Source organism: Ursus americanus, chromosome 22 (genome assembly GCF_024610735.1).
Source record: "Ursus americanus isolate L20-20 chromosome 22, mUrsAme1.1.p, whole genome shotgun sequence".
NCBI classification, from domain to species: Eukaryota; Metazoa; Chordata; class Mammalia; order Carnivora; family Ursidae; genus Ursus; species Ursus americanus.
Genome location: NC_142148.1, coordinates 37,592,978 through 37,619,321, shown reverse-complemented (window position 1 = coordinate 37,619,321; position 26,344 = coordinate 37,592,978). Strand labels below are relative to the sequence as shown.

Here is a 26,344-nt window from a genome sequence, read left to right as displayed (position 1 = left end):
TCTCCTGGGTCCCTGATTGATAGGTTCATGAGCCAGTTCTTTCTCTGGTCTGAGGAAAGGTGAGGTAAGTTTGTGTCAGAGTCTGTAGACCCACTTGAGGAGCCCTGAGGCTAAGAAATGCAGTTCTTAACCTTCTTTCTGTTGGACAGCTATGGGACCTTGGTGGGTGGGTGAGGGGGTGATTCAGAGCTCTGTTAAAGAACTTTGTTTAAAAGCCTAATCATCAAGAGACTTTAAGGGCCCCTGTCTTGCTTTCTTTCTTATTTAGATTAATCTCAAATCCCTAACTAAGCAAGTATTAATCCTCTTAGGGAAACAATTTCAGAGTGGTTCTCTTGAGGAAGTTACAGAAGAGACGGAGATTTCTAATAGGCGGACTACACTATGCTGGCTCTGAGGTTTCAGATACACCGTGAACTCTATTCCAACACCGAGAGGACGTAAAAAGTGTGCATGGGAGTGGTGGTATTTGGTGGTTGTGGAGAGGTGGGATGTAACATCCTTCAACCTCAAATGTTATTTAGAAACTACCTAGTTCTCTGAAGTTACTCTTAAGAAATTCAGGATTTTGAACAGTAATTTGCCAAATGTCAGGGGCTTTCTAAAGGTCAACAGAAAGGAACATGAAGGGACTCTGTCCCTGCACCTCCTGGGTTATCAACTCCAGACCAAAAAAACTCCTGACTTTGGAAGAGGTTTTCGAAAGGAAATGATCATGGTGGAGCCTGTTTGGGAACATGAACTATTTCTAGTGCCTCTGGCAGGAAAATAACCTTAGAAAAAGGAGGTAAGACATGGCATTAAAAAGGCTTATAGTGGAGAAGGAAGCTATTAGATTTTGAAAACATCATACATGTAGGACAATAGCTTTGGTCACCAGGAGAGCACCAATTTGTATGAACTATTTATATAAGTAAAATCTCTGATATTTTAATGATAACTAACAACTGGTTGTTTTTTTCTACTACAGGTGCAGGTTATCATTCTGAATCCAAAGCCAAGGAATATAAACATGTATGCAAAAGAGCTTGTCAGAAGGTATGAGCAGTGTGTCTGGTGGAAACACTTCAGTTTTGGCCAGAAAGCAGCTTTACCTTGAAATTTGAAATTTTAAGGTTTGACTTCTAAGATGGTCTTTAGTTTGGACCATGAAATTATTTTGCTCATATTTGTGGGGTCTCTTTTTTGTTTTGTTTTGTGTTTTTTATTCTCCAAATGATGCTTAGATCTTTCCCTTCCTTTCCCAGATCGAAGTCTGTATTTTTGGAATTGTGGGCACATAATCATATATCTTTTAATCTTTGCAAAGGCACTGAGCTTCATTGAAGGAGTAGAGAAAACAGTTCAAAGGCAACCAATGTGTCTTTCTATGAAGAGAAGAAGATAAATAATAAAAAATTAAAATGGGTGCTTTTCTTAGGGAGATTATCCTGTGCTTTTTCCTTCTGTTTTTCATTATGTAGTTTGTATCATAGCAAATTCATTGTCATTCCTGAGTTTAGCTTTGCCCTTGTTCTCAGTTGTGCTTTTCTTCTCTTTGGTTTTTGAGGTTTTGCTAAATTGTTGAATACTTAATGTGGAGGCAGGAATGGACTCAGAAAAAATATTGTTTGTTTTTATTTTGATCTTGACTATATACTCTTATTGGCAAAGCTTCCATTACTTTTTATGCAAATATAATGTTAATGGATATTATATATCCAGTAAATATGGGTCTCTTCCAACTCTTTTCATTTATATTTAAATACCATTTAAAAGAAAGATTATACTTTATTAGAGATCCAAGCTTTTTCTTACGAATGAAATCACATAAATAAATAAGAATATTTTGTTATAGGGATTTTATTGTTTTTGAAATTTTAATAAAGCTAAAAGTTCTCTAAACTATTTCATATTTTTTATCTTAATTTTCAAAGTTTGAGATTTTTCATCGTCTGGGAAAAAATAAGTTTTATGTAACTATAGTCCTAGAATCCTAATACATTTGGAATGTATAATCAGCTTCCTCAATTTACACAGTGAATGAACTTCTTAAAAGTTTAATGAGGAATACAACTCTTAGCTTTTGGGCATTTTCTCTGTTGACTAAGTTGGAGCTTTAATTGTTCATTTAGAAATCAGTTTTCCTTCTCTCTCTTTCCTATATACTCCAGAAGTAAGATGTTTTTATGGGCCTTTACTCTCTATAGTTTATATTACAAAAGAACATGGTTTGTTTATCTCAATATGTTATACAGTAGTCTGCTCTTATCCATGGGGGTATGTTCTAAGACCCCCATTCAATGTCTGAAACTGCATATAGTACCGAACCCTATACGTGCCATGTTTTTTCCTATATATACATACATATGATAAAGTTTACTTTATAAATTAGGCACAGTAAGAGATTAATAACAGTAATTAATAATAAAATAGAACAGTTATACTGTGTGTGCATATAAAAGTTAGGTGAATGTGGTCTCCTTCTCTGTGAAGATATCTTATTGTACAGTACTCACCCCTTCTTCTTGGGATGATGTGAAATGATAACATGCCTCCATGGTGGGATGAAGTGAGTGAATGACATAGGCATTGAGGCATAGGGCTAGGCTACTGTTAACCTGATATTATGTCAGAAAGAGGATCATCTACTTCTGGACCGCTGTTGACTGGGTGTAACTGAAAATGTGGATAAGGGAGAACCACTATAGTACCAAAAATGTTTTTGTCACACGTATGTGTCCATCCAAAGATTCGGAAATATTTCTCTGACTGAGAGTCACTGTTTTTTGTAGTTAGGGCTGTGGGGAGTAGTAACAGTGGGAGAAGATGTTGTTAGCTTAGTCTGAGATTCAATTATGTATATAAAATATGAATTATGAGGATATTTATTTTTTCTTTCTCCAAATATGTATTTAAATTCCAGTTAGCATACAGTGCGATATTAGTTTCAAGTGTAGAATTTAGTGGTTCATCACTTACATACAACACCTGGTGCTCATCACAAGTGCTCTCCTTTGAATTACCAGGATATTTAAACCAAACTGAATTCACATAATGTCTATGGCTATTTTGAATTGCTGTGTGATGAATGAAGCCCTTTCACTTACTAAATCGCCTGCACTTTGCATTTAGTGGCTAGGTTTTACTCATTGTCTTAATTTGAATGATAAGTGAACTATATCATGAATTATCCTGAATATAAACCCTTGCTTGTTTTACATCTAAGTAGGTTATGTCTTGAAGTATGGAATGGAACTAGTGATCAATTTTTATTAACTCTAAATGTCTCCTACACTTCTTTAAGGCTTTGGAAAATTTCTGCGTATGTTTGGGAAGTTGTGGTTTTACAATGAATAATCTCTCCCCTTGGTTTCATAGGCAATTGAAAAGCTACAGGCTGGTGCTCTTGCGACAGATGCGGTGACTGCAGCTCTGGTGGAACTCGAGGTATTTCTTTTCTATGTTTTATTTAAAGTATTTGTGAGTTTGCGTTCATTATTCTTAAGTGACGTGAAAAGTGTTGAGTTAGTTAATCATCAGTTATATGACCAGTGTTTCCCAACTGTATTAACAAAGTTGTGAAGAAACCTGTGATATATTGTTAGGTTTTGTTTTCACTGGGGATGTCTCTGAGTAACATTAAAGTTGATTAAATCCCTCTTCCCCACCCTTTTTTGTGAGATTCATGAATACAAAAGTTATTGGTGTTTGGATATTTAAATTTTCTTCTTATGTTCAGTAGGAAAATTCCTGAAGTTAACTTCCCTTCCCCAAAAGTAATACATGTTCTCTTTAGGAAGCAAAAAATTACAGCTGTCTAGAAGTGTCCAAAGTAGAAGGGGAAGTTTCCTCATAAACCTAATTAGATTTGTATCCTGAAGCCATGCTGTGTGAATTGTGTCTTGTCCAGTGTGATTGTTAAGTTGGTCTCCAGTTAACTGAAGACACTGAGGAATTCAGTGGGGAAGCTCTCAAGGTCACTATCCTTGTTGTACTCTATAGTGAGGGACTGGAACTTTGAGGATAAATTTGTCCTGGAGATATTGAGGCCTTCAGAAGACTGACTTTTGTTGCTCAGACTTAAAGAAGATAGATATGTGTCAGTCTGTTTCGAGGATTATAGTGAACAACTAGTTTTCTAGTTGAGAAGACTGCTTGGGAAATCAAGATATGAAGACAAAACAGTGATGAGTTTGAGGTAGGAGGTAGGTAGATGGAGTGGGTCTTCCCAAGTTGACTGGATTGTGGCACTTTTCTTTAGGCTCTCATGTCAGAGCACCTACCCAGTCATGCCAGGCCTTGCTTTTCCCTATGACAATTGCACAGGAGTTTACCAGAAGTCCTGGCTGTGTTTTCTGTATATTCACCTGCTTAGTTGTGGAGCTACACTTTTGATCATGCTTTGTAGATTTTAATCTCTCCTGTTAATGCCTTCAGATGGGTCCAAGTGTAGCCGAGGAAGGTGAACATCTATGATGGGTACAAGCTCTTTTGTAGTTTGGTCCCTGAGACATCTGACTTGGGATATGTGGTCCCCTCCTGTTTGTGACTGGTACATCTCTACCAGTCCTTAGCCCTGGGCACCTCACAGATTCTCCTTGACTTAGTTTTTTCACTTACAATATGGGGGTAATTCCTATTTCATAGAGTTTTTAAGATGAGTTAACATATAACAAGCACTTAGGTCATTGTGTTGCACTTAGAAATCACCCCTGAGAAGTTAGTAATTATTACTGTTATGAAGTGCTTTGGAAATGATATATATGAGGTGAATATTTATGGTGACTATCAATGACGTTTTTTACAAATGTCAGGAAAAGGTTAACTATATATTGTGGATGAAATGAGAAAAGTCCTGCAAGAAAGAAGATTGATGTACTTACCACCAGATCTTACCTTTACTCAGAACACACAAGGAAAGCTTCATCTAACTTAATTCAATTGTTAATTGCAAATTACTCTCCTTTGTGCGTACGAGGATGTCCTGAGATTATCGGTGGTGCATGGATGGAGTCAGTGTGGGTCCAGGGAAAGAAAAAAGGTTAATGAGTAGCTGGGAGATAATACTGTAATGGCAACTATGAATACAAAATTGAGTAAAATTAAGTGTTTCTTTACTTTTCATCTTAGAATAACTTTAATTTTCTCAAGTCATACTTACATCATGTTGAATATTTTATTACATTTTTCTCCAGTGATGAATCAATCATACTTTTAAAGAGTTTACTAATTTATGCTTAAACATGATTAAAAATACATTCTGGAATAGTAAGTTACTCATGAGTAAGTGAGCTTTATAGTTTTGAATGATGACCTCTGTTTTTTAAGAGTGTGGATATGAAGTTCTTTTTTAAACAAACTTGTTCTTTTATTTTTGACTGGACCATGTTATACAGATAATGGGAGCATGGGATACAGACCTGAGTGAGTTCAGTATACTTTTCCCCCACCTGCATTGTTCAGTTTGGAGAAGAATTTCAATTAATTATCTTTAGAATTCGTTTTTATGTGGAATCTTTGAAATATGTTAGTAGTTTAAAGGCTAAGGCTAGCTGGAAGAGTTTTCTAAATCTTGAAAATTATGTTGGAAGTCATGCTTATACTGCCCCCTGCAGTTTTGGTCACTTTGATTCACCACCTTTAAACAAGGTTGAGGTTTTCAAGACTTCAGTTGGAGTATTGTAATAGTTTGGGTCAATGGAATGACATAAGGAAATCAGATTCTAATATTTTCTGTACTTAGAAAAATATAAATAACAATATTGAGTCCTTTCAGCCTACTTAAAAGTCCCAGAGAGTTTGATTTATAATGTATTATGTTTAATTTGAGAGTACCTACTTTTCTGTTGTTTTGACCAATCTATTCGGTAAAGCTAAATCTTGTCCTAATTGCTGAAATCATACTTTCTTTTTTTTTTTTTTGACTTTGGGATGTACTTTTTTTGAGTAAAAAAAACCAAAACAAAACCCTTATTTTTAAAAATTAGCCAGAATTCCTTGAACGCTTTACCAACTGAGGGCTGAAATGACTGAAATGGTTTAATGGTCCTTACTGGCTAGAAGGGGTATCTGGCCTTGTATTTAAAAAAAAAAAATGAGAATTTGCACTTACCCAAATAGTCAAAAGTATATTGATTTCAACTTCATGCCATAGGGGAGGAAGAGACAAGGTAAAAGAAAAAACAGTTTATATATGTAGACACATGCACACTTATGCAGGCCACCTCGACACATCATTTTTGAGCTTTTTTGGGAAACTGATTACCTTGTGTAGTTTCATTATCCTCATTTACCACTACAGACAATTGGTGTCATCCTAAGACTACCACGTCTGGACCCTAAAGGGGTGTTTCTGTCATTTAAATAAGTGGGGAGATGAGTGCATAAGTTCCTGCCTGTTAAACTGACCAGCTTCTCTCCTCAGGGTTTTGGGAGGGAACGTGGCCACTCCATTTGAGGCATGCTCTGCAGTATGGAAATGAAAATGATATGATACCAAAGTGGATTTTGTTTATCTTCAAAATATGAGGAGGGAAATGGAAAGGCCGGTTTATAGATCATATTTTAATTTATTGTTAAACTGATTTGGTCCCATTGTTTCACTTAGCTATTTATAGCTTTTTTGAGATTGTCCTTACAACTATGGGAAAGTGACTTCTATCCATTGGATAGTACAGTTCCGATCTCACTCGTAGTGGAGAAGAGGTGCTGTGAAACATCTTGATCTTCCTGTCTGGGGCTTTTCATCTGGAAGACAGTTATTTTCATGGCTGCTTTTGGAATAGTTTTGGTTCAGGTAGTCACAGTGGATTATAAACTCTAGACCGTAATTTTGCACATTTCACATGGTATAGCTTCTGATATGAATTTCTTTTTTGAGGAAATTAGCTGTAGATCTGGATGAGTCATGATGCAACTGTTAACATAGAAAATGTGTCACAGATTCTGATGGAAAACAAGCTACTTGTAAAATACTTCTGAAGCTCCCTTTGTACATCGATGTTTTCCTGAAAAACATTAAGACCTGGTTTAAAAATGTCTAATGAGGAATCATAGGTGAAATGTGAATGACACGCTTTTGAGAGGTTATTTGTAGTCTTGCATGAGAAAACTAGTGAATCTGGCTGAATTTTTGAATATCTTGGTGTAGGCTTTGAGAGATTTTGGTCAATTCATTTTGAAAACTAGTTCTTTTGGTAGGTAGAATACTGTGCATTAAAAATAGTGGTAGATACACCTTTGAAATTTCGTATAGGGAAAGGCAGCTTGCACAGGCTCCTTTGTTAAAAATGTTTTGTTGAGTTTATATTATTCTAAGTGCACCCTGCAGTTCTTATGTCGACTTGATTTGATTCATCCTATAAGGCTCCCTATGGTCAGGGGAGGTCATGATTGAAATTAGTTTATTGTCCAAATGCTTTAACATTTAAAGAACAGATTATATCGGGCACACATTTTTATATCTGGCTGCCAAAAGCAGTCTGTTGTCTTTGGGTCTCTATATAATCCAATATAATGCTTGCTTATAAACTGTAGGAAAGTTCTTCAGGAAGTAACTTCTTATAAATGGCCGGTAGTTTGGGGTGTGAGAGAAAAAAAAAGTATTTGCATTATTACATATTTATATTATTATATATAATATTGTTACACGTTTATCAGTCTCTACATCCTCTTACACCCAGAGCCAGCTCTGCATGCATTTCTTTAAAGCAGGGAGCTCCAGAATGTCATCACTGTTGACTAGTCTATTGTTGGTGCTCCCATCCAGGCCTTTGTGCAACTGCAGGATTAGGCCACATCCCCTTCTCTTGGGCTGAATTATGTGCCACAGGGAGGGAGAGAGAGAGCACCCAAGGCCTACCAGTCCTTGAAATGCTTAGTGGTCATGGAGATGGTATGGATTGCTCCTGGCATATGGGTGTATCTAGGATGGAAGGGAACTTTAGGAAGGACTGATAAACCCCACCTCTCTCAACAGACCTGTTTTCAAGTTTGCTTGTGGAGTTTCTTTGTGAGTAGACACTTAACCACATCCTACCCCCTACCCTACTTCAGTGTTTGTTTTGTTGTTGTTGCGAAAGAGGGGCGTGTTTTATAGGCATTTCTGTTTATTTGGGAGGTTAGAAAAGTATGTAAATAAATGAGCATCTCCATTTTTCTGAACATTTTCTGTTTTTCCCAAATCATCTTTTCATAAGCAGAGTGTAGCTGAGTATTTCAGTGGTTCCTTGCTTCCTCCTCTGTTCCCTTCCACAAGGGGCTGAAACACATTGGAAAGAGATCTTGATGCATTTAGCTCACATATATACAAGTGCCCATTAACCATAATATGACTGATGAGTCTAATTTTAGACCTAACACTCTTGAAAGCCTCATTTTTCTCTTCAATTGATATATCTTTTATTCTCTGTAATGGGGGAAGGCCTGCTTTTATGTATTTGAAGCAAGGAGTTTACCTTTTATCCTTTATAGTACTTAACCTGTTTTCATTGCATGAAATTTGAGTTTTGTTTTAAATGCTCTTTTTCTTTTTTTTTTTTTCAACTTGGTATCATTGATTATTTCAGTCAAAGACCCCATTTTGCCTGTCTGTTTAGCATTATTTCCAGTGGTGCTTCAGTATTTCTGTGTATTCCAGCTGTTTATAGAGTCTTTATGTTTCTCTGCATTTTTTTTTGTTTTATTTTTTGAGGTGTACATACACAGTTACACTTCATGGAGTTGCATCCAGCCAAGTATCCATGTTCTTCTTGTGAAGAGGCAGAGAAAATCACCTCTCCCAAGAATTTCCACCTTCTGACCAAGGGAAATGTGTCCTGAAGAGATGTACGCAGATGGGAGGCAACTTGTTTGCTTGTTCTGCTGCTAGAGCATTGATTTAATTAGAAGACAGGCTGTGGGTGGCCATGTGCAGACAAAGAAGCACCAGACATGTCGAGCCCAGTTAGCCTGGGACAGTAAAAGTAAGTTACACTCTTTTTAAAACACTTTTGAGTACTGATGCTGGTTCATGCCTTTAGTACTAAGGGGCAACTTGTAACTTACTGTATGTGTTTACACAGTAGGTACATCTGTTCTTTTTCTAGGACCCTAGAAAATAAATGTGCTTTCTAGCACAAAGTACCTGCTTCATGGAAAAGCAATGATTTTTTTTTTCCTTTAAATTTTTTTAGAATAAAAAGAAAACTGAATCAATTATTACATTCTGATTTAATTTTACACTGCATCACAACTGTGTATTAGTTTTTGATCAAATCAAAACACTGAAGTACAGAGCTTATTATGTTTTACTTTGTACTGATGGGAACATGAAACATTTTTCACTTTTTTCTAGCCATTTCTTGATGGGTTGTGTGGACCTTATCAGATGTATTCATCTTGGCTGAATCTAGTAGAAGGTATGGTCTAAGACCAGACTTAGCAGTTCCTGAGGAGCATGTAGTTTTATATGTGAACCCTCATTTTGCTCTTGGAATTGTTACTCTCCAAGAGTATACTACATTTTGGAATTCAGTGTTGAGCTATTTAAAGCTACATTTGGGAGTATGGTGGAATCGGTGGTAATCTGTGTTTTGGCTGTGTGGAAGCAACTTAGACTTAAGAATTGAGTCCTGTATTAGTAGGGAGATTAGATTCATTGGCCCTTAGGTTTGTAGCGTTGTGATTACTGAATCATTTTGTGTGTGTGCATCTGCGGCATCAACTTAATAATCAAACATCTGTTTTTTTGTTTTTATTGTCCCCCCTCCCTTTTTTTGTAATTTCTGGGCTAAGAAGCTTTTTCTGTGTTGCGCAAAATCACAGGCTGATATGAAGGTCAATCTGAAAGACTGCCCTCTGATTTTTAAGTTTTTGCCCATTTTTCCAGACCCAGGCCTTTATTTAGAATCTGGAAAGGAATGAGGAAGAGACTTAAGTTACATGATTCTTAGGAATCCCATCAAGGTCACATCCTAATTCCTGCTCCAAAGCAGGACAAAATATTGCTTCAGTTTTCTTTCATTCATATTCTCTCTGTCTGTCCATCTCTGTCTGTCTCCTTCTAGTTCTTACGTGTGTAGTAGGCTTTACCTAGATGTTAGAATAATGTAGAATTGCATCTCACTGTAGCAGAGCAAACAACTTAAAATTGAAATCTAGGCATCCCAGTTGATGAAAGTTCTTTGGTCATTCCCACTGCCAGGAAGTTTTTACTGGTTGTCATTCTCACTTACGGACTAGCCTCCTGCGTGGTACACCCATTTCCTGGCAGTTCATGACATGCTTATGCTAGAACATAGGACATTAGTACTGTTAACACTTGTTAGGCTTCTTAGAAAATCCAGGGTGAGGAACTTATTTATGTTTTCTTTTCTTGGAGTATGTGCAGATGTTAACATTTTCTGGTGTGTTGAAGTCTTTTTAATAAAAAGAAGCATTATAAGTTATTACTTATAAGTCAGTAATACCCCTTCTCCCCTCCAATTCAGACCATTTCCTCATCTCACATTTGATAGAAGGATGGTTTAAGTTATTGTGATCCCATGGTCTGTAAGGTTCTTTCTGAGTGATATTTCCATATTATTGTCAACATGGTTAAAAGGTGTAATTATTTAGGTTGAAGGGCAGTGTAAGTGGATGCCAAATTTAGCTCTACTAGAGAAACAGCTACATTTGTCTTTTCTATTGTAGCTCATGTGGAAAGGACAATTTCAGGTACTGTGTGTGCTAACCTCTTCCTAGACATCGTAAAGAATCCAACTAAAACAAAGTTTAAAACTATTTCAGATGTGCAAGTCTATTGGAGCCAGTATTTTATTTTAGAGATTTGTGTTATGTTTGACAAGTAACTCTTTGTACTGCAATTCTGTGGCTTTCAATTAAAAAAAACTATGAAAATAAACTGCTGTGGTGTCCTTTTTCTGCTTAATTATGTTATATGTTTATTTGCAAATTAGGCGGGTTAGTAATAGAAAGGAGGTGAGTACATAGTTGCAGTGTTTTTTTATTAAAAATATTTTTTGTAATAAATTGGAGAAAAATATGCTTCCATTTTTTGACAGAATATTGTATGCCAGATCAACAAATGCTGTAATGAGCAAGTATCAACATTTGTTGCATTTATTCTGACATTTCTAGAAGAGTTTGGATGTTTCATGAAGATCATAAAAGTCTTAGTTCCTAATACATGTGCTGTTGTATGTGAGGTTTTTTTTTTTTCCCGCCAACATAAAATATGTTGTCTTTTGTGTTATTCCATAGTTAAAAAAATGAACCGTCCCAGATACTAACACTGGATATTCAGCGTAACATATTTGACTCAAATGTTCGCAGGGTGTGATGCAAACAAACGTTCTCTCAGCTTACATCCAGGATAGCTAAAATATTACTTTAACACATGTTAATAGTAGAGCACTGTAACTATTTGGCTAGATATAATTCCGGGCTGTCTAAGTTGAGTAATTTCCTCAGGCATTCCAACTTTGATCAACCACAGCAAGAACTTTTAGCATGTCTGTAAAGCAGCCAGTGCATCTGTAAATATGTCCTGAGGTAGAGAGAAAAGAGAATGCCAGAAAAAGAAAGAATACTTCCTGTCGTTAAGGAGCAGCTACAGAATGAAAATGGAAAATTTTTTGTTTCCCTAGGAACTCTTTTTAGATCATTGAGCCTCTGATGTCTAAGTATGCCCTGTGGTTCTGTATTAATGAATGAAAGATACTTCATTTGGGCCTTGTAAAAATGTTTTCTGGCTAACTGCTGCTGAAACTTATTGGTTAGAGTCATTAATTCTTAAACTTTCTGGTCTTTATTAATGTCATGTTAATCGGCTAGAAAACCTACCATAAACAATAGTGTTTATCAGTCAAGTGTGTCTTGATTGTTTTTAATTGGCTGGTATTTGGGTGAAAGTATTCTTACATACCCTGTTTTAGAGAATAATTCTAAGAAAAGGCAGCATCACTACAGAAATAATCTCATGCACCTTTGTTTTCAACACATGAGTGAAGATAGGTTTTCTGGGTTTTATTTTCAGTGACCTGAAAATGAATTTGCAATTACCTTCTGGTTTCCATACACAAGCATTAACTAAGAATATTTATAATGGTAAATTGCCCTGTGCTATGTTGGGAGCTGCATGTTTCTCATATTTTTTGGACACAACATTCTTTTATCACATGGCTATCACTTGCCTGGAGGTCTTTTAAGGAATTAACAACTACTTGCCTACTGGATATTAAATCGAATGTTCTGTCTAGCTTCTTTCTGTCCTTGTTTCTGTAGCCCCGTGATAACGAATACCATGTCCTCTAATTAGCTCCAGTTGTGAAAATTCTGCCTTTTAGGTCAGTATTGTATCAAACATTAGGATGAATCCATAATCTTGTAATTTCCATGTGGCAGATCTCTGTGATTGTCCACGTTTTTCAGTTACTCAAAACAAGGTACACAGTTAAATAAAATTAATTAGTAATAAAAAAAAAGTTTTAGCATAGTTTTACCTTCTTTTCACAGAGTGGTTTTTTTTTTCATAACTGGACAAAAGGCAGTATAATTGGTAGATTTACAGCTTTTAAGCCCATCCCCTATATCCTGAAAGAGGTGCAGAGAAATGGTGATTGGGCAAGTTGCGGAGGGTGGGTAGGGGAAGGGCAAGGCTTGGGTAAGCTAATTTTGATTTCATAGGCAAGGTACTTGAGTGGATTTCTGGGTTGGTTACCTTGTTACAGTTTCTTTGTTTACCCAAGAATTTTTCTATAAATATTGCCCATCTGAATGCTATAATTTCTTCCAATTTAATACCTGTTTGATTTTATGTGCCTATTGCTTTGATCTTGAAATCACTACAGTTCACACTGAGATGAGAGCCAACTTTTATAAAACTATGTGGGGTCTGCTATCTAATTTATAGATAGAGTCTTACTATCCTTTAATTATTTTACCTGATTCTCTTTGTCATTTTTTACGTTACCTGAATATTGATACCACCGCCTCCCCCCCATGTAACTGTGTAAATTTTATGTGTGTGTGTCTGTGTTTTCTTTTTTGAGTTTTTCTGCTCCAAACTACTAGCCCCAAAGAGAGTATCATGTTTTATCATTTTGATAATGGCAGTTCACCATTAGATAAAGTTGTAGATGAAATTGACTAATAGTGATCAAGATAGTCTTGAGAAAAATACCATGATTCATCATTCTTTTTGTGGATTCTGGGGAGAAAGCTTATCTGACTCATTTGTAAAAGCAAAAAAGTATTATAAATTCCAGTTGTCACAATCAGAAGATATGTGGCATTTCTGGCCACTACTCTGGCTCTTCTTAGTAAAGTGTGTTGACACATGGTAGTTAGACTGCAGGGCAGGTTAGATGGCTTACTTCTGTATTTATTCTTCTTGTTTAAGTAGCAAGAAGGAAGAATATTCAGTATTTTAAGTATTCAACTAAGCATGAGAATGAAATCATGATTTGTTGTTTGGACTGGCATTTGTGTCAAAGAGCTCCTTTGCCTGAAATCTGTATTGTATATTCAGTTTACACTGAAGACTTAGCAAAGCTCAGATTTTGCATCAGAAGCTTGATACCTTATTAACTCTTGGGCCAGTGGTTGCAGAAGAGACAGTCCACAGATATGTGTTGATTGGCCCGTAGACTAGTTCTTAAAAATTGGAATTTGTTGCCAACATTTAAAAATTAGGAGACTAAAAAATCTGGATTTTGAACTTCTCCTGAAAAAAATGAGACCTGGCCACATGGGGCATGCATTCTCTCAGGGCTGCAGTCTGCTAGGGCTGAGTGACAGCTGCCACTTTTGACTATAGGAGACTTTGTAATTAAGACTATATTTCAGTTCAAGGTAAAGCTGAAAATAAGGCTTGGACAGATATATCAACTTTTGTCGTGATGAAAGGGCTGAGAAAGTGAATTGATAGTTTAACAGGAATTTCTACCAAAAGTAAGAGTAAAACTGGAATGAGCTTTGATTTAATTTTTTGCAATTATAATTGGACTGAAATATTAACTTATTATTTTGAAAATGAACTTCAAATCAAACTGAAGACTTTTCAAAAAATTTCCCATTGAAGCAGTTTGAACGAGATCCAAAGTATCTCACTCCAAAGAGTTTAGAGCTGGAGCTAAAGCAGATCAAAATTCTGTATGACCCAACTGAGCTTGAACTAAATTGTTCCTTTATTTACTTCTTGTCTCAGGAGTAAAATATTATTTTCAGTGTTTGTGGCGAAGAATGTACCAGAAATGACCATAAGTACAAGCATATTGCACTGATTTCCAAACTTTGTCTTGCTAAGCTAATTTAGCTTCCAACATCATTTATCTTATCTTGATCCCACTACTTTGTAATGGAAAACATACTTCGAAAAGTTGTTGATTTGCACATAATATTTGTGGCTGCATCTGTGATGATTACCCAGAAAGCTTTGTATGTCCTTTTCAGTAATTCTCTCATTTTATTAATCTTTTTCCAATTCATCTAATTTTTCTTCGGTAAAAGTTAAATCTTGGCACCCAAAGTGGTTAGCTTTTGTAGCCTCTCATAGTTCATTTGTGCTTTCTTGCTTTCTACCTCTTCCATGCTGTGGCTGATAGATGCCTTTATTTTTTTAATTTTTAAAAAAGATTTTATTTATTTATTTGAAAGAGAGAGGGAGTGTGTGTGAGAGAGAGAGCATGGGCAGGGGAGGGGCAGAGGGAGAGGGAGAAGCAGATTCCCCGCTGAGCAAGGAGCCTGATGTGGGGCTTGATTCCAGGACCCTGAGATCCTGACCGGAGCCGAAGGCAGACACTTAACCACCTAAGCCACCCAGGTGCCCCTATTGCTGATAGATGCCTTTAAAAGCCTCCTCTAGGTGGGGTTCACAGAGAAAGTGAAGTTAAGTAGCTTATGGAGTTCATTTAGGTTGGAGTTTCTCAAGGTGAGGGTCGTGGTCCACCTGGATTAGAATTACTTAAGGTAGCTTATGTTAAAAAAAAAAAAAAAAGTTTTTCTGTCTTTACCTCAGATGACCTAAATCAGAATTTTTGGGAATTGGAATCTGAAAATTCTAATTTTCTGATTCTTTTTTAAAAAACTTTTTATTTTGAGATAATTGTAGATTCACATGCTGTTGTAAGAAATAATGCAGAGAGATTTCTTGGATCCTTTACCCCACAATGGTAACAGTTTAAAAAAATTGCAGTTAATCTTTTGTTTTCAGAAGTATATGTTATAGTTTCAAAACTTTTTAATGAAGCGTAGTATACATGTAGAAAAATATACACATTTATTGTAAGGGATAGCTCCTTGAATTTCTCAGAGTGAATATAGCCTCAGAACCAGCACCCAGATAAGGAAACACAACATTTGTAGCCCTCCAGAAGGCTACTTATGCCCCTTTACTATCACTCTGGGGTAAAGCCTGGTGTGAAATGGAATCATGCTGTATGTTAGTCTTTTGTGTCTGCTTTTTTTGGTTGTTAATTGAGGTGGAATTCATAGAATACAAATTACTCATTTTAAAGTAATTCAGTAGCATTCAAACATTCATAATTTTGTACCACTTCCACCTTCTGTCTTGTTCCAGAAACATTTTAATCTCCCCAAAGGGAACCCTGTACCTATTAAGCAGTTGCTTTCCATTCCCTCCTCTCCTAGCCCCATGGCAACCAGCAATTTGCTTTCTGTCTCTATGGATTAACCTGTACTGGGTATTTCATATAAATGGAATCATACAACATGTGATCTTTTGTGTCTGACTTCTTTCACATAGCATAATGTTTTTAAGGTTCATTCATATTATAGCATGGATCAGAATGTCATTCCTTTTTATAGAGTACTATTCAACATTGTTCATGATTATCCCACAATTTGTTTATCCCTTCCTCTGTTGACAGACATCTGAGTTGTTTCTACTTTTTCACAATTGTGAAAAGTGTTGCTGTGAACATTCCTGTACATGTATTTGTTTGAGTACCAAATTGGTAGGTCATGCTAACTGTGTTTTAACTTTTTGTGGGATCATCAAACTATTTCCACAGCAGCTGACCCATTTTATATTACCAGTAGCAGTGTGTAGTTTCTCTACATTCTTGCCAGCACTTGCTCTTTTTCGTCTTTGTGTTTATAGCCATCCTCATAGGTGTGAGGTGGTACGTCACTGTGGTTATGATTTTTATTTTCTAATGATTAATGATGTTGAACATCCTTTCATGTACCTGTTGACCATTTTCTGTCTTCTTCAGAGAAATGTCTGTTGATATCTATTCATTCAAGTCCTTTGGCCATTTTTGAATTGGGTTGTTTTTTGATTATTAGGAGTTCTTAATATGTTCTAGATACTATAGTACTATTGCAAGTCTGAAATTATGTCAAAATAAAGACTTGAAAGGAAAAATCAATTGTAACTGCCCCTGTAGTTTTTTTGTCTCCTCATTATAGCCCTCTGGCCATGCCCAGTACCTTCTGTCTCCTGGCCTGTTTCATTTTTCTCCATCATGTTTACTGCTGTGTAATATACCATCTAATTTATTTAATTTCTTATTGTCTGTTTCCCTTAGCTAGAATGGAGGCTCCGTGTAGGAAGGATATTTTTCTGTTTTGCTGTATCCCCACGGTTTACATCATGAATTTACAAACTATGGCCTAAAAGCCAAATCTGGACTGCTGCCTGTTTTTGAATGGTCTGCAAGCTAAAAACGGTTTTTACTTTTTTAAATGATTGGAAAAAAAGTCAAAAGAGGAATAATGTTTCGTGACACCAGAAAATTATATGAAATTTAAATTTCTGTGTTTATAAATGAAGTTTTATTGGAACAAAGCCATGCTTACTCCTTTTCATATTTTCTCTGGCTGCCTTCATGCTATAAAGGCAGAGTTGAGTAGTTGTGGAATTGCCTGTGTGGCCCACAAAGCCTGAACTATATAGTATATCTGGTGCTTTACAGAAAAGGTTTGCCTGGCACATAGGTGTCCAATAAATATTTGTTGAATGAATGAAACTTAACCTACACTACCACAGAGGAATCTAAATTGGAAATCTTTCAGTAATCCAGTTCTCGAAAGTTTGACCTTAATTAGCTGCTAAACAAAGAAAAAGTCCCCAAATGATTTTTTGGTAACACATTTTCACTGATCTCTATTCATCCTGTAAGTAATGAGAATTGATGATAAAATACCAGGGAATTTGTAATTCTTAGGATAGTATCAGGATTGGTGTACTGCACAGGTTTTACCAGTGTTAGTTTGAAAAAGACTGTAACAACATGGGGTATACATCCTGTTTTTATTACTCTGTTTAAGAAAAATTCAACAAATAGTTTGTTTTAGAAGCTGTTTGTTTTTTCCCTCTTTCTCATCAGCTTAAGGTTAATAAAGCTATGTGCTTCTTAATGAGGGCAATAATTAAAATAATTCTGATATCTTAGCATACTTACTTTGAATAAGAAACCATATTGTCACATAGTTTCATTCTACTATATTTTATTCATCTAATTATGTGTTTATTTGCACTAGAGTAGCAGGGTATGAGTACTAACATATTAGTAATTTCCTGTAAATGTCTAACTTCTTAAAGGAAGATTAGAAATTGGACAAACATAAATAATTTTATATAAAAATGATTTTATAATGTGCCAGTTTAGTTTTTGTACAACATTTGAAAACTAAATTGTTTGCATCTGTAAGAGCTGTTAATAGAGGTCTCATAGTAGATCCCCAGAGGTACAGTATACCCTATAGGCTTGCAAACAGTTCTTATTTTATTTTATGCTTTCAGCAAAGGACATTAAATGGGTAATACAGGTTATGGTTTATGGTGAAAGAGTAATGTTTTGCAGATCTTTGCCTTGGCTTGGTGTTTCCAAATTTTGTTAATAGGAAAGGGTTTACATATCCTGATGGGGACGTAGCTCCTGACTTTCATTCTTGGCCTTCCCACCCTCTCTTTGCTGGGTCAAGCAGTCAGAGGGATCTTACTTTGTAAAAATTTTGTCTCCTGTGAAAGTTATGGGTAAGCTTAAAAAATATTTTGCTTTTAAAATTTCATCTTTTAGAAGGTGAAAATGCTATTGCTTGAGTTTTTTTCATTTCTCTTGTTTTAATTGTGAAAAGATTGGATTCTTAATACTCTGTACATTATTCTGGCATTTCTCTATAAGAGTAACTTGTAAGAATCAATAAGCATCAGCGTAAGGGGTTACAGTTCACAATGATCAATTATTCAATTTATATCTAGTAATTAACTCCTGTTCATTCATTCTACATATATTTATTGAGTACCTACTAAGTGTCAAACATTATGTTAGATACCAGGATACAACACCCAAAAACACAAATTACTGTACTTATGGGGCTTAGCATTCTATAGAGAGAATTAGACAAACAAAAAGTACATATAATGTCAGGTAGTGAAAGGTGCCATAAAGAAGCATAAAATAGTAAGAGGAAAAAAAAATTGTCGGGAGAGTTGGTGAAATGCTAATAACTCAGTGAGGGGTGGGCCTCTTTTTTTTTTTTTTTTTTAAGATTTTATTTATTTATTTGTCAGAGAGAGGCAGCGTGAGAGGGAACACAAGCAGGGGGAGTGGGGGAGGGAAGAGCAGGCTTCCTGCTGAGGGGGGAGCCCGATGCGGGGCATGATCTCAGAACACTGGGATCATGACCTGAGCTGAAGGCAGACGCTTAACCACTGAGCCACCCAGGCACCCCAGGGGAGGGCCTCTGATACCAGTTTCAGCAGAGACCTAAATGAAATGGAGGAGAAACCCATGTGAAGGTGTTGGGGAAGGGAGTTTTTGGTTAGAGGGAAAAATACCCTATTATCCCTTCTTATTCCACTTTATTCTTCTTGATAACACTTATCACTATGGGACATCAGCTATTTATACATATTTGTATATGTGTGTTTCCACACACACACACACACACACACACACACACACACACACACATGCACAGTCTTTATTTATTGCCTTTTTCTCCTACTAGAGTCACTCACTAAACTCAGCATTTCAAAGGGGTACATGAACAAATGGAAGAGCCCTGAGGTGGGAATGTTCTGTGTGCTCATGGAATTGCAAGGAAGTCAGTGTGGTTGGTACATAGGATGTGTGAGGGAGAGAGGGGCCAGATCATGTAGGGCCTGGTAAACAGTGGAAATTAGGACTTTAGATTTTATTCTAAGTATTATGGGAAACCACTGTAAGTTTTTGAGCATGAGAGTAACAGGGTCTGACAGATTTTAGGATTGCTTGTTACTAATTGGACATAATGATTTCTAGTTGTACAAAATGATTCAGGTCAGAAAATCAACAAGTGACCATTTAAAAAAACTTAAGTATATATTTTATAAGGGGAAAGTTAGCATATAGGTGATTAGTTTATATCAAGTGAGAGGTACACTTCTTTTTTGTCAGTTTTATCAAAGTATAATTTGTATACAACAAAATTCACCAATTTCATTATTATTATTATTTTTAAAATTATTTTAATGTTTTTTAAAATTCACCAATTTTAAGTGTGTAATTTGATGTTATGACAAATGTATACAATCATGTAACCACTGATACAATCATGATATATAACATTTCCATCACTTCCAAAATTCCCTCTTAATGCCTATCTGCAGGGGATCTCTTTCAGTGGCTCCTGGCAACCACTGTCTGCTTTTTATCATAATTTGGCCTTTTCTAGAATTTAAATAGAATCATATAATATGTGGTCTTTTGTGAGTTGCTTCTTTCACATTTTTTAGCATGATGCTTTTGATATTCCTTCATATTGTTGGTTATATTAGGGGTTTGTTCCTTTATAGCTGAGTAGTATTTCATTGTGTTGATACATCATAATTTGCTTATCCATTTACCAGTTGATGGGCATTTGAGTTGTTTCCAGTTTTTGGCTGTTCTGTTTAAAGCTGATATGAACATTTCTATTCAAGTCTTTATGTGGATGTATGCTTTCATTTTTCTTGGATAAATACCCAGGAGTAGAATTTCTGGATCTATGGTAAGTGTATGCGTAACATTAAAGAAACTGCCAAGCTATTTGCTGTTTTCATTCTCACTAGCAATGGATGAGGGTTGCGGTTGTTCCACATTCTTGCCAATACTTGCTATTGTGTGTTTTCTTAATGTTAGCCATTTTATTATTTTATTATTTTATTTTATTTTATTTTATTTATTTTATGCCATTTTAGAGGTTATGTAGTGGTTTTAATTTGCATTTCCCTAGTGGCTAATGATGTTATGCATCTTTTCATATGTTATTTGCAATCAGTACATATGCCATTAAAAACTTCGGATCATTTGTCTTACTGAGTTTTGTCGATTTTTTTTTATATATTCTGGATATAGGTCCTTTACCTTTATGTATGTTTTGTAGAATTTTTTTCCCAAGCTGTGGGTTGATTTTTTTGAAAGAAACTTTTAATTTTTGAACAGTTTTAGATTTACAGAAAAATTCAGAAGATAGTATAGAGAATTCCCATATACCTAACACCTGATTTCCCCTTTTTATAACATTTACATTAGTAAATATTAATGATGTATTTTTCACAATTAATGAACCTGATTTGACCCATTCTAATTAACTAAAGTCCATACTTCAAAATTCCTTCATTTTTACCTAATGTAAATGCTTTTTCTGTTTCAGTGTTTTTCACCTTAGATTATTAAATTTTTCATCTTAAAAGCTCAACTTATTTTTTTATAGTTTCCTTTTCTCTCCTTTTTACCCTCGTGTTTTCCTGTACCTACGTGAACATATACAATATGTTTGTGAGACCTATTTTAACATTGTTAGCTAGCATTGGAATTGTTTACTAATTCTATCATCTGTGTCATTTCCGGATCTCTTTCCATTGTTTGTAATTTCTTCTGGTTATGGGCCATAGTTTTCTGCTTATTTACATGTCTGGTCATCTTTGTTTTTATACTAAATGTTGTGAATTTTATATCTTTGGGAGTTGGCTATTGTAGAACTTTGTTTTGGGACACTTGTTCATGGAAATTATTTTGATTTTTTAAGGCTTGCTTTACAACTTTGTTAGTGCCGGTCTAGAGTAAACTTTCTAAGGCTAATTTGGTCTAATTTTTGTGGCATTACCTTCTGAGACTTTCCCTGATAGCCTCACTCTGGCTGATGGAAAGACGACTTATTCTTACCTCTGTGTGAGCTCCAGAAATTGTTCAGCTTACTGTTTTCCAGAGCTTTTTCCTTTAGCCTTGTTAGTTTCTAACAAATATATGCAGACTAATACTTAGTTAAAGACTGTGAATCTCTGGACTTCCCTCTGTAGCCCTTTCCTTTTTGTACCCTGTACTGCATATTCTAGCCGTCCTTGCCTCCTTGAACTCATAACTTTGTCTCCTCAACTCTAGAAGAATGTTGGCTCTCTTCTGGGTTTTTCTTCCCTGTGCTCTGGCCTGGAAAGTATCTCTGGGAATTAAGTTGAGGCATCTGATTTGTGTCTCTTCTTTCAGGATCATAGTCCTGTGCTGGCTATTGATTGAAATCTATTTGTTATGTATTTTGCCTGATTTTCTGGTTAGGAAGATAAATATAATCACTATTATGCCTTCGTAGTTAGAAGCAGAAGTTCAGTAGATATACTTTTGAAGTTATAAATATATATATATTTAATTTATTTTATTTTTTAAATTTATTTTATTTTATTTTTTAAAAAATTTTATTTATTTATTTGACAGAGAGAGAGAGACAGCCAGCTAGAGAGGGAACACAAGCAGGGGGCGTGGGAGAGGAAGAAGCAGGCTCCCAATGGAGCATGGAGCTCAGTGTGGGGCTCGATACCAGAACCCTGGGATCACGCCCTGAGCCGAAGGCAAACGCTTAATGACTGAGCCACCCAAGCGCCCCTATATATCTTTTTTTAATATTTTTTTTTAATTTTTAAGTAATCTCTGTACCAAACGTGGGGCTCGAACTTATAACCCCCAGATGGAGTCGCACACTCTACTAACTGAGCCAGCCAGTTGAAATTATTAATATATTTTGAAGTAGGAGAAATATTTTTGAAAAAAATTGCTTCTAAGATATCTTTTAATTTTCTTATATACCTTTTCTTATGTATTTTTAAAATGTCAAATTTAAACCATCATGCAGTAGTCATTTTCAGAATAACTTTGTTCAGTTTGTGATTTCTAATTGGATTATGTTAAAAATTTTGCAGTGCTGATTAGCTGATATATTCCATTTCAAAGATTGTTGAGATAGTGTATACACTGGTATGATTGTGTATGTGTATTTTGGGAATTACTGCATATAGGCAGATGCTTTATATTTTTCTCACATTTCAGTTCCGTTTTCATACTTTGAAGTTATACATAACTAGGCAAGGGAGGTTATATGCAGTAAAAACAAACAAACAAACAAAAAAACCCCCCCAGAAACTAAAAACCCCAAACCTTTGTAACGTGGTAATTTACTTGCTTATAATCTCTTCTGTTCTCAAAATATGAAAAGATCCAGGGCAAGAATTCAGTCTTTATCTATTTTAAACCATAATTTTTCTTTGGTTGTGATCTCTTTCCCAAGATTTAATTATGAACTGATTTAGCTAGAAATATTAAGTTGGAAGGCCTTATTCAAAATCCTTATGCTTAATTATGCATACTCTTTCCCCATCTTATAAAATGCCTTTTCTTATTCATGGTTTTATTTATTTCTCCAGTTTCACAGTTCTGATCCTTTCCCTTCTCTCTCTCTCTCTTCTTCTATTCCTACTACTGTCATTTCCTTGCCACGTAGTATTTCAAGCCTCTGTTGTAAAATAGCCCTCAGTTTGGTCTCACTGATTTCAGTCTCCTCTCCTTGCTTCTCATACAACATGTGTCAGTTTGTTTCCTTGACCAATATATCCATTTTGATTTTCTTTTGTACAGAAATCTTGACTGGCTTCTCAGTGTTTTTTTAATCAGGTTCGGATTCTGATGAATAGCACGTCTCAATCTTCAGATTTGGCTTCAGTAAATCCTTTTTGCTGAATGTGTCTTCTGTGGCTCTGACACTTTCCCATTGCCTACATGTTGCTCACGTCATTTCCATCACTGGAATTTTCTAGCTTCCTGGCTACCTTCAGGGAGCCTGCTGTTAACTTCTCTGTCTCATAATGGGCCATTTCCTTTAGGGTGCTCAAAGCATTTATTACCTGTTTACTCATTTCCATATAATTTATAACCTTTTTGTTTTTTTCCATCCTGTGATCTTATTTTTAAAATTCTGTGGACTATTAGGTTATTTAACTGCATTAGGACAAAAGCCCTGTTCTCCAGTCCCTGACCCCTTTGCTGTAGTTATAGGTACATATTAAGAAGGTTTAATGCTGTGGTTGGTTTTCTTGGATCTTGCCGTAATACAGGATACTGGGGACATTTGTAGATGATATGAAGCATTTGGTGATCTATAGGTTGATCCAGATTTGCCCTAGTTTCTTACCTTAGAACAGAGTAATTTTTCGGGATTGACTCAGTTTTCTAGAATGTGAGGTAGAGTTTTTCATTTTTATGGCCTTTAGTTATTTTGGAGTAGGCCTTTCATCTATGCAGTGACTCTAAGGAGCATCAATCTAATCTTTTCACCCCTGGCTCTCTCTCTCTCTCTCTTTTTTTTAATGAAGTCTTCTGGGACTTTGTCCCCAAGATGTTTATTTTTATTGTAAGATTTTATATTGTTAGTTTTTTCCCCCCCATATCTGTGGTTGGAAATCATGTATGATATTGTCTTGACATAACAATACTAGTGGTATATATTTTTTAAAACTTTATTCACAGTATTAGAAAAATAAGGCAGTGTCTTTCTTTTAGATTTCAAATACATAGCTGACTTCTTTTTTTTTAATTTATATTCAATTAGTCAACATATAATACATGATTAGTTTTTGATGTAATGTTCAATGATTCATTAGTTGTTTATGACCCAGTGCTCATCATGTTGCGTGCCCTTCTAATTCCAGGGCTTTATGTTCTGTGTAGTCTGCTGAGATAAGCTTTTTTTTCTTCATGGTATCTTTTTATTTTTTATTTTTTTAAAAGATTTTATTTATTTGAGAGAAAGAGAGAAAAAAGGGGGGAGAGGAGGAGAGGAGAGGGAGAGAATCTCAAGCAGGCTCCATGCTCAGTGTGGAGCCCGTTGTGGGTCTCTATCTTACGATCCTGAGATCATGACCTGAGCTGAAATCAAGAGTCAGATGCTCAACCAACTGGGCAACCCAGGTGCCCCTTCATGATATCTTTTTAAAGATATAATTCATATACCATAAAATTCACTCTTTATAGTACACAGTTCACTTGTTTTTAGTATATTCATAAAATTCTGCAGCCATCACAACCATCTACTTTTAGTTCATCTGAATCACCGCAGAAAGAAACACAGTACGTATTAGCTGTCACTCCCCATTCCCCCTTCTGCAACCCTTGGCAACCACTAATCTACTTTATGGATTTGCGTTTCTGGAAATTTCATATAAATTGGATCATCTAGTGTGTGATCTTTTGTGACTGGCTTCTTTGATTTAGTGTTATGTTTTTAAGGTTCAACCATATTTTGCCATGTGTCAGTACTTCATTACTTTTTATTGCTGATTAATACTCCATTGTATAGATATACCATGTTTTACTTACCCATTCATCAGTTGGTGGGCATTTGAGTCGTTTCCAGAAGTGCTGGCGTATGAGAGTTAAGTAAACTGTTGTGAATTTATGGGTACAAGTTTTGTGTAGACAATTCATTTTTCTTGGGTATATACCTAGAAGTGGAACCGTTGGGTCAAATGGTGACTTAAAGTTTTTGAGGGGTTTCCAATGTTTTCCAAAGTAGCTGTACCATTTTACATTCCCATCAGCAGTGTATAAGGGTTCTAATTTCTTTATATCCTTGCCAACACACCTGTCTTTATGATTCTTTTTGATGTTATTGTAAGTGGAATTGTGGGTGTGAAGTAGTAGTTACTGTGGTTTTGATTTGCCTTTCCTTGATGAGTAATGATGTTGAGCATCTTTTCATGTGCTTATTGGCCATTTATATATCTTCTTTGGAGAAATGTTCATTCATATCCTTTATCCATTTTAAAATTGTGTTTTTGTATTAGAGTTGTGGGAAGTTTTTATATATCCTGTATATAAATTTCTTATGAAATAAATGATTTACAGTCCCTACGCCCCCATTCTAAGAGTTTTTCTACCTTTTTTATTGTGTACTTTGAAACTCAAAAGTTTTAATTTTGATGACATCCAATTTATCTAGTTTTTTCTTTGGTTGCTTGTGCTTTTAATGTCATATCTAGGAAACCACTGTCTATCTGAGGTCATAAACATTTGCCGCAATGTTTTCCTTGAATGTTTTAACTCTTAAATTTAGGTCTTTGATCCACTTGGAGTTAATTTTTGTATACGGTTTGAGGTAGAATCCAACTTTGTTCTCTTGGATTGAATATCCAGTTGTCTCAGCTCCACTTATAGAAAAGACCGTTTTTGTTTATTGAATTGTTCCGGCATTGTTGTTGAATTGATCATAAATACGCTTCTATCTGGACACTCAGTTCTATTGCATTGATCTCTATGTCTGTCCTTAGTTATATCACACTGTCTTGATTACTGTAGTTGTGTAGTAAGTTATAAAACCTAGAAGTGTGAGCCCTCTGATTTTGTTTTTCTTTCGAAGATTGTTTTGGTGATTCTCAGTCCCTTGCATTTCCTTATGAATTTTAGGTTAGTTTGTCAATTTCTGCAAAAAAGGTTGCTAGGATTTGGTAAGGGATTATGTTGAAGCAGATCAATTTTGGAGAGTATTGCTATCTTAAAGATATTAAGCCTTTTGATCTATGTACATGGCTGTCCTTACATTTATTTAGGTCTTCTTTAATTTTTTCTTAACATGTTTTGTAGTTTTCAGTGTATAAGTCTCCTACTTCTTTTGTTGAATTTATTCCTAAGTATTTTATTCTTTTTGATGTTATTGTAAGTGTAATTGTTTTCTGAATTTCATCTTCACATTATTCATTGATAATATGTAGAAATAACAATTGATTTTTGTATATTAATCTTGTGTGTTGAAACTCTGCTGAACTTATCAGTCCTAATAGTTTTTTAGTGGCATCCTTAGGACTTTTTGTATACAAGATCATGCCATCTTCTACTAAGAGATAATTTTACTTTTTCTTTCCAGTCTAGATGCTCATTATTTCCTTTTCTTATCTAATTGTTTTGTCCAGAATATCCAGTATAATGTTGAATAGAAGTGATGAGAGTGAACATTGCTGTATTATCCCTTAATAAGGGATAGCATTCAGTTTTTCACCATTAATTATGATGTTTGCTCTGGACTTTTTGTAGATGTCCTTTATCATGATAAGGAAGTTCACTTCTATTTCTAG

General features: G+C 35.4%; 1 protein-coding gene across 3 annotated transcripts in view; it reads left to right on the top strand.

The window, feature by feature from the left end:
- Positions 1-26,344, top strand: part of TASP1 (taspase 1) — a 253,304-nt gene that overhangs the window by 10,647 nt on the left and 216,313 nt on the right. For 2 of the 3 annotated variants that reach the window (XR_006781747.2, XM_045809190.2), the window contains exons 3-4: positions 971-1,038; positions 3,361-3,429. Coding sequence is in view for 1 of the 3 variants with exons in the window: in XM_045809190.2 (XP_045665146.1) it covers positions 971-1,038; positions 3,361-3,429 (137 nt within the window). In the remaining 2 variants the exon portion in view is untranslated. Of the gene's footprint in view, positions 1-968; positions 1,039-3,360; positions 3,430-8,674; positions 8,946-26,344 lie in introns of those variants that run through there. The other variant, XM_045809201.2, reaches the window with a different exon arrangement.